This window comes from Euprymna scolopes, chromosome 29 (assembly GCF_053919585.1).
Source record: "Euprymna scolopes isolate OS-2025 chromosome 29, ASM5391958v1, whole genome shotgun sequence".
NCBI lineage: Eukaryota > Metazoa > Mollusca > Cephalopoda > Sepiida > Sepiolidae > Euprymna > Euprymna scolopes.
Window position 1 is genome coordinate 92,347,044 of NC_136510.1, and position 10,000 is coordinate 92,357,043.

At 36.6% G+C, this 10,000-nt stretch overlaps 1 protein-coding gene across 7 annotated transcripts in view; it reads right to left on the bottom strand.

The window, feature by feature from the left end:
• LOC145252782 (E3 ubiquitin-protein ligase PDZRN3-like) overlaps positions 1-10,000 on the bottom strand; it is a 596,515-nt gene that overhangs the window by 36,292 nt on the left and 550,223 nt on the right. For all 7 annotated transcript variants that reach the window (XM_080112716.1, XM_080112718.1, XM_080112721.1 and 4 more), the window contains exon 6: positions 9,033-9,131. In XM_080112716.1, the coding sequence (XP_079968842.1) occupies positions 9,033-9,131 (99 nt within the window). The remainder of the gene's footprint in view (positions 1-9,032; positions 9,132-10,000) is intronic.

Consider the following 10,000-nt stretch of genomic DNA (forward strand, 5'->3'; position numbering starts at 1 on the left):
TAGCGCAGGCAACCAATGGATTTGATTGAAAAATGGGCGATTACACTGGTTTCGAACATAGTATTAGAAGTGTGGAACATTTGTTGGTTATCATTCAATCCCGGGCAACGTCGGGTCACTCTGATAGTAATGTGCTGCAGACAGAGAAACAGGAGAAAGATGAAAATATAAAAGAAGATGTAGATAAGCTAATATTTGTGTAAAAGATAAGAATCGAATGTAAAAATTTACCATATTGAAAATAAACATGTGTTCTACGAATTTGGGCGAGGGTTGGATGGGGAGTGAAAGGAGAGGAGGTACGTATCGGAGGAAGATGTCTCGTTTGCAACTGCAGAATGAAAAATCAGTCTAACTTCGGCTTTGGAGATTTGGCTTGAGTGTGGGTGGGGTTATAAAATAGGAAACAGAAGATGGATGAGAGAGTTACGTATTGGAGGAGGGGAGCAGGTGGGGATAGAGGGGAGCTGGGGATAAATCACTGCAGGCATCTAAATGTTAGGTTGTAGTTCTCTTTGATCATGGGGAATTTCGATTGATTAATTTTTAGTTTATTAATTTTTTTTTTCTCTCGTGTGTATATATAAGTTTAGAGAAGTGTGCAGGGACAGGTGGTGGGGTCTGGAAATCCGCCATAGGTTGTGTTGATTGATTTGCCGACTATGTGGAGAGTAAAATTAATAAAGAGAAATGCGAGAATAAAAAAACTGGCATCAACATGAAAATAAACATTAATCGAGAGAAACAAACAACGCCCCGCCACCGTGACCCGTCGAAATCATCTAACAGTAAAAAAAAAAAAAAAAAATTAAAAAAACAAATTTAAAAAAAAGAAAAGAAATAAACAAAAAAAAAATAATAAAAAATATCTCATCTTTCTTTTTCACTCTCATAATTTTGCTGTCTCTACATTCGTACATTAACTGTCTCTCTTGGGCTTTCTTCCTTCTCTCACTGGCTCATTTAGGCTCTCTCTCCCTTTATTTTGCCCTCTCTCTCCCTTCCTTCCTTCTGTACTCCGCCTTGTAGTCTGTCTGTCTGTCTCTCTTCCTTTTGTTCTTTCCCTCTCTTCCCCTTCCTTTTGCATTCTCTCTCCCTTCTTTTAGCTTTATTTCTTCCCCTTTCTTTTGCTCTCTGTCTTTTAGTCTCTCTCTCTCACTTTTGTTCTCCATCTCGTAGGCTCTCTCTCCCTTTCTTTCACTATCTCTCACTATCTATTGCACCCACTCTTTCTTTTGTTCTCTCTACCTCTTCGCCACTTTTTTTCTTTCTCTCTCCTACTTGTTCACCATTTCTTGCTCACTTGCTTTCTTCCACACTCGCTAGTCCCCACTCTCTCTTTCTCTTTTCCTCTAGTCCTAAAATTGACTAAACTTGTTTCCTTCAATAACTACAAGAAACCTTCTCCACCAATAGCAATGGCCGAAAACTCTTCATCTGAAAGCACATCTTTTAAACTCCTCGGCCTAACGTTCACAGGAAACATGAGCTGTAACAATTACATTGAAAGCATTGCCAGGACCGCTAGAAAGCTACTAAAGCCCGAAAGTATCCTGCACCCCCATAAGGCCACCATTCGCCCATGTATGGAGTATTGTTGTCATATTTGGGCCGGTGCATCTGCTACTAGTCTCTCACTTCTAGATAAGGTTCAAAAGAGAATCGCCAACCTAATAGGTCATGAACTGTCATCCAAGCTTCAGCCTCTGTCCCATCGACGTAATATAGCATCTCTCTGCCTGTTCTACAAGTACTTTAACGGTGAATTTTCCGACGAACTGCAAGCACTTGTACCCCCTCGACGTAAATACCCCCGACAAACCCGACAAGCAGCAAAATCCCACCCCTTCACAGTTGAGATCCCTAGATGTAAGAGAGGCTTCTACGCCAGTAGTTTCTTCCCCCAGAACCGCTAGACTTTGGAATTCCCTTCCAGGTTCCTGCTTCCCCAACTGTACTGACATGCAGAAGCTCAAGTGTAACGTGAAACGACATCTTGCAGCTCAACTCCCCCACCTAGTACCCCTGTAGCCTGTATCCCTAATAGTAGCCCCCTACATCAAAATGGCAACGTGTCTTGTTTGGGGTGAAAATGTAATTTAAAAAAAGTCCTTCACTACCACCCTCTTTCCTTCTAGCCTATTCTCTGTTAATGGGTCCAAATTGAAAACTTGGCAGGGGTAAGTCAACTAAACGTCTAACTTCTATGCATGCGCAAATATACATTTACACCTTTAACGACGTTATCTTTTCTTAAAGTTTTTATATGCTTATGGACTTAGTTCAGATGGTAACGGATGCATATATTTTGGTTTCAATTCTAGCTGACGGCACCCAAATAATATTTATTTTAACTTTTGAAATCACTATTGTATATTTGTAATAATCCACTGAGAATTAGCTTCATTAGAAAAAAATACAAAGTCTTCATATATTCAAATATTATATTTAAGCGTGTTTTATGACCGCCTGCTGGTAAACATACAATTTGAGGTAATTTCCATTCCATTTCCTTGTATTATACAACTAACAACACAGTTTTGCACGTAATGTCTTGTCTGGGAACATTATACGAAAAGGGCAGACAGAGACGCCCCCCTCTCCGTCCCTACCCCCCCCCCTCCATCCCAAAAGATTCGGTTCTAAAGTATGCATTGATCGTATTTCGGTGAAACTTGTGATGGAATCAGATGAAACTAATTAGAGAAGACAGGACACTTTCACGAGATAACCACTTTGGAGGTCCCTTCTATTTCCCATTCCAAACACTTTGCTTATTTCAGGGAAGTTTTTTTTTTCTTTTTTTTTCTAAGAAAATGGGACTATAAAGTGGAAAAAAAACTAATTTTTTTGTTCATTCGTTTTGGGTTATAAAAATATAATAATAAACTATCATTGTAGCATAAGCAATGCCGGAGTTTGCCAGATAACCTTGCTAGAATTGTGGCTTTCTGAACATGTACAATACTTTCTAGTGTGAGTGATTTTCTCTTATAGTAGAGGGACCTATCTCTTTTAGCAGCAGCCTTGGCAATGTTCTCAATGTATTTGTTCCAATTCATGTTACCTGTGAACGTTAAGCTCAGGAGTTCGAACGATGAGCTCTCGGGCAGGGTGCTATTTGTCATAACAATCGGTGGTTGAGAAATTTTTTGTGATTGTTTAAGGAAAGGAGCTTAGTCTTAGTAGCATTAAATGTTAATATTCATCCCACTACGGATTGAATGCTGATTTTTTGGGCTTTTTGTGATGAGAAAAACAATAAAACATCTGGAAGCATATAACGGTGTTTGTGTGGTCTGTAACAACCGACTGGTCTTCCTTAATACTCATCTCACCAAGGAGGCGAGACAACAACACTGCACCAGATAGCATAGGGTATCTCTACTTATTATATATAAAACGCACGTTGTCTGTGTGTGAGTTCGTTCCCTATGGACTCAGAAAAAGCTGGGCCGATTTTTTTTTTTATTTCACACAAATGTACTTTGGGAGTTTGACAGTGTTCTCAGATAGGTTTAGTATTGGAATGCCTCCGATAAGTTTTTTTTTCTTTTTTTTCCGTTTTTTATTTTCTCAGGAAATGGGACTATAAAGTGGAAAAAAACCTAATTTTTTTGTTCATTCGTTTTGGGTTATAAAAATATAATAATAAACTATCATTGTAGCATAAGCAATGCCGGAGTTTGCCAGATAACCTTGCTAGCAGTTTGCCAGATAACCTTGCTAGCCTAGGATAAATTGGTTGTTTGAAATTAAATTCTAGTTAAAATAAATGTTTAAATAAATATAATATAATCCACTTTTAAGAAGCACGGAGACAATGAAATTCAAAATGTGAGGTTAGAAAGAACCACCACGTGCGTGTTTGTATTTCTTTAAATACACAAATATTTATTCATTACAAGTTAAAATTTTGGGCTTAAAAGTGGATTACTACTAATATCACACATTTGCGCATGAACGGCACTTACCACTAGACTGACAATACACAATTACCATATTCGACAAACAAACTCTGCTAAACAATATCAGGGCACGTAAGAAAAAAAAATATATGGTATTGTTTTATTTTTTTTTTTTTAATCCTGATGAGGGCTTTTTTATAAGCCACAAATTTGAAACTTTAAATAAATATTTGTATTTTTTTAAATAAACAAATGCGCACGTGGTCGTTCTTTCTAACCTCACATTTTGAATATATATATATATATATATATATATATATATATATATATATATATATATACATATATATAGCAGGCCGCCTACCATTGCCAAGTCGTAAAATACGTATAAATCGCAGAAATACTATATTTTAAGTCATACAGAAACTGTTGCATGTGCAAACGAGTATTATGTTTTTTCTAAGCAGTTCACTTCTTGCAAAAAAAAAATAATAATAAGCATGCTGAGATCGAAACCAACACTTAAAGACAGCAAATGAAATACGATAACCATTAGGCTGGCTTGACACAATCTTAAAAATGTTTTCAAATTGTACATATTTTTAGCATAATGAATCAGTATATTAATTTATTTTTATTTCGGACTATTATTCTCATCTTTATTAGATGTTTTTTTTTTACGACATTTCGGCCAACTATTCCTCTGGCCTTTGTCAGGTGGTAACCGCGATGGATAGGAACCTCGAATCTCCTAACTGCATTCTCAGCAATCACTGGCATCTGTAGTTGTTGTCGTCTTACCACGTTTTGGCCAAGTAAATCTCTGGCACGCTTTGGGTAGGATTGAAACCGCTATCTTCAGACAATGTCCATCTGGAACCGTAGAGATTCAACGTCTCTATCAACTGCGCCACGGACCCCGAATGAATCAGATATATGAAACAGTCATGCAGTCAACAAATAGAAAAATCTCCTACATACCAAGTTTTCAATTTTAACCCCTTAGCAGCTCGATTAAAATGTTTTCCACATGTCTGAAAATCCTATACACCAACTTTCAAGTTTGTAGATCAAAAATCAGTTGAGTATATAGGTTGAGAAATGTCCCCACACACACACACATTCTCACTTTTATCGATATATATATATATATATATATATATATATATATATATATATATATATATATATATAGTCTGTTTATTATACAAACATTATTGGTTACATATGTGCGTACCTGTTTCAGTGGGATCGGTAACACCTCATCAGACCAAAAAATGTTTCGATATTGGAATTCCACTAAAACATGTATACACTATGTAACCAATAATGTTTATATAATAAACAGACTATATACCAACTCTATCCTGCATTGAGCACTCTTTAATAATCACGCGAGTTTCGATAAATTTACATCGAGGAAACCAATCGATACAGCCTTAATACACACACACGCACACACACACATATATATATTTATATAGAATGTGTAGAATGCGGTACAAATACATGTGTACATATTGAATATATTTCATATACACATTAAAGCAAACTACATCCACCTCTCATATATTCTTATATATATACTAGCCTGGGTGCCCAGCATTGTCTGGGTGTTTAGAGGTGTGTGTTGAGCAAAAAAAAAAAAAAAAGAAAAAAGTGATAGTAGGCAGGAAGGCTCGAATCCATACCGCAAAGAAGGAAAAGATCGTAAAAAATCGGCTTTGCCGTTGTGTTCATCACCAAACCAGAAAAATTAAGGCTAGTCAATCGAAAAGAGGGGATGACTTTCGAAAATATCGGCGAAAAAAGCGGCCCCTCCTTGTAGAAAAGTGTCCAGTTTAGGGTGAATAAATTAATGTTTTAAGCCAATTCTTTGATAATTGTCGTCCAAAGGGTCGATCTTCAAAACGATACCCATCTTGTGAAAATCCGTTGCTTCTGTCAAAAATTTTTGGCAGACATCCATTCATCCATCCATACATTTAAACAGACAAGTGAGATTTATATTATAGATTAACTAGTCCATGGGTTTAAGTAATGCTTTCTATTCAATAACTGATAACAGAAAGCTGATGAGAATTTCCAAACTCTCGTAAAAGCAGATTGTAATTTAGATAATGGTTGATAATTCGTAAATAAAATAAAAGACGCCTTATTGTGTTTGTTTCAGGTGTTCTTGTTGAATCGCAACCGGTAACAGGACTTATTGGATCACAGCAGCAATTTGTCCACCACAATCTGCCATAAAGATTAAATATTCATCGCAATGAATAAGGACAAAGGCCACAAATCTCTGATTTAAATACAAACAAATCCAATCCCTGACCATAAATGAAGATAAACAAAACTATATCGTTACTCACCAGAGCGTATGTCATGCATAATTGATATTGCCATCCTAAATATGAAATACGCTGATCCATGCATTATACACCCGTTTCCGATAATATGGCACAATTACGTTGATACACCGGTTCTCGACAGATCATTGAAGTTAAGCAACGATAAGTCTGGCCAGTACCAGATGAGTGACCATTTGGGAAGGCTAGGCGCTGTATGCACTGCGCCAAATCCTAGAACGAAGCCCAAGAAAACTACCATTACAAGATAAAAAAACTAGTCAGCCACAAATGTTAAATAGATTCCGACCCAGATAACAGTCATTCTTTCCCTTTTGCCAGAAACCTTGCTCATGGAATGTGAGAATTAAAGGACAAAATAAGAGAAGTAAGAGTTGCAAGACTGCCAAAAGTTAACCGAAAAAGCTTATTGGCTTTCATCTAAATTATTCAGCTGGTGCTACCAGACCAGGCTGTCTGAAGATATTGGCTCCCTGAGACGAAATTCACCTAACATTGCTGCTTTTTTGTTTTTCTACTTCCTTTTGCAAAAATTATGTTCTGCAAAAACAACCCACCTTTTCGTTCTTCCCATTTCCCCTTTCTCTTTCTATCTCCCCCACTTCCTGACTATTTTCCTAACTTAAAATGCACTAAATGTTAATAATGTAACCATTTCCCCTCTCCCATTGCAAAACTTTCTATTTCTACCTCCCCCCACCACTTCCTGGCTGGCTTCTTAATTTAAAATGTACCAAACAATAAAACTGTAACCCTTTCCCCTCTCCCATTGCAAAACTCATTCATGTTCTGCAGGACAGGGAACAAAAACGATAAAATCCACTATAAAACAACTAAACCAAACACTACAAACTAGCGATTGAAGATACAAAAAGCTCGAAGAATAAAAACCTTCTACAAAATAATTCGATGCAACATAAATACTATTTCCAAAAATAACTGGATTCGGCATTAAATAACTCGAAAAAGGGTTGATATGCCGTAAAACAACCAAACCAAACCAAATCAATCAATTATTATTCGGCTCTAAGATTTGTGTTAAAGCTAGGTACAAGGCACACAATTATAACCTAATACATGTCTTTTACGATGCTTATCTGAACAATTCACCAAATTTCACAACTTTGTTTCATACATCGACAATGTTGCTTGTGCGTATACCCATTCATCTATGCGTAAAATATACTAGTAAACTTACACAATCCGACAAGCAGACAATAATTTCGGAGTAATATTCTAACATTGAAACGGTCCGTATTCTCTCCTGACGACCTGATATTATCTGGAAGACGCTATGAAATACACCCCCAAAAAACATGATTATATACGTCTTTGAGTGAATAGACTAAGAAGTGAAATGAAATACCCCAAGAAAAAACAAAACAAAAAAAAAACGATAAACATCATTCCATACAAGTCTACGAAAAAAAAAAAAAATAAAAATAAGAGGAAGGCTCTAAAACAGCGCGTTTTCTCTCTTGATAACCGACATTTACTTGTAAGCCGAAATGGATTACTTCACAAGTGAAAACAGCTGATAAACATCTATAATATAAATCTCACCTGTCTGTTTAAATGTATGTATGTATGTATGTATGTATGTATGTTTCGCAAAACCTTTCGATAGAGGCGGCGGATTTTCACAAGATCGGTGTCGTTTCGAAGCACGACTCTTCAGACGACAAATATCGAAAAATTAGCCAAATATATAAATTCCTTCGCCCTCGAGTGGGCATTTTTCTACAGGGAAGGGTCGCTTTTTTTTGCCAATATTTTCGAAAGTCATTACCTCTTTTCGATTGTCTAGCCTTAATTTAAACCTACGTCACTTTTGGTTGGGCAATGGGCACAGCAGCTAACGCGTCACTTTTTTTTTCTTCACATTATGGGTTCAAGCTTGTCTGCCTTCTACTACTTTCTTATGTGCTCGCAATTTTCTGCAATTTATTTGCAATTTTCTGCAATTTTTTTTGCAATTTTTTGCTCAACCAACACCCTTACACATACTTCCACGTTTCTTTTCCGCCTTCGCGTCACGGGTTCGAGCCTACCTACTACAACTTTTTTTTTTATTTTGCTCAACATACACCTACAAACACCCGGGCAAAGCCGGGTAACCATGCTAGTCTATTATATAAAAGATAAGCTGTTTCTTTCAAAACACTATATTTTCTCTTGTTCGCTTGTTTCGTGGCGAGTTTCTGTTAATGTTCTGGTAGTAATGTTCTACATCTTTGTTTTACTGGAGTATTTTTTATCCTCCCCCATGTTTATGATAATTTGACATTTCATCACGTTTTCGTTCTATTTCAGGTTCCAAAAATAGAATATCACGTAAACAAAGCACCAAAACATTAGAACCACCAAAGAATCATCAGAGTAATAAATTACCCAAAGTATTTCAGCACTACCTCCCAAATTGGGGATGCACTAAAAAGAGACGACATTGATCCATATCCATAACAAATATTAAAAAAAAAATGTTTAGCTGAATTATAGTTGTCTTTTATCATTATTATTATTATTATTATTATTATTAATAATTATTATTATTATCTGCAAATCATCACCATTATTTTTGGCATTGGTTTCCATGATATTTTTCAAGACAAAATTATTTATAGAAAAACAGCAGGTACTTATGGTAGATACCACATGCTGGTTACCAGTATCCGAAGTGAAAATGATTTCGTGGAATGAACTGAAATCGAACCCAGGTCGTTAATATGTGTGTCGTTAACCACTCGACCACTAAACTTACTTGAATTTGATGCCGAGCCACGAGTAAGCAGATGTCAGCTGTCGTTTCTGTGAATAACTTGATTGCTTGGTTTCGGCCGTGAAGTTCAATTCCATTAATCTAAAAAAAATCAAAAATCAAAAGATGTTTTCATTAGTAAGCAATCAATAAAACCAAATAAAAATTGTAATGCATACTTGCCCGTACGTTTATACGGGTTTCTTTATCTATTCTCTTCACCACATTTCAGGAGTGGCCGTGGATCATCTCGTTTACTTAACTAAGACAAATAAAACTCTTTTCATAGAGAACCTTGACACAAGGCGATGTCTGCTGAGTGTTTTCATAGATGATTTTATTTGGAGAATTCATACAGGAGTGAGAAAAAGAGGGGGCTTTTAGTTCTATCCCACTGCAAGAACTTAGACACTAAAGTCGAGAAGTGCCCAGACAAATGACGCACTCTGAGTAGCAAAAAGTGCCTGGGCAGCCCCGTCGGCATTCTCTCGTAAGCAATTAAATAATCCCTCCTTAAAGATAGAAAGCAAAGCTTGGGATAGTGGACCGCCTAGAATTGCACAGAACTAAACTCCCACCGCAAAATCAACAGGTCATTGCAGAAATGGTCTAATCTCTGCTGAATTTGGGGTACGGGATAACAATTCCTACAGACTAATGTTATCTAGTTTTCATGGATTTGTTTTTGAATTGAAAGCCATGTTTAATTTCCAAAAAAGTTTCCGATGGGTAGCTAATGTGTACAAGTCCTGGAGATGGAAAAGTTTTTAGTGGATAGCAGATCTGTACAAATCCTGGAGATGAAAAAAGATGAAAGACGTTGTAATAAGAGTTATTGACATGTTCACATAAGAGGACTTCAATGGGGCCTTCCAGATGTTGTGGGATCGGTACAAGTGCCTTGCTGCCGGAGGAGTTCACTTCAAAGAGAACTAAAGGTTCATGTGTGTACTATCAATAAAAGTGGATAT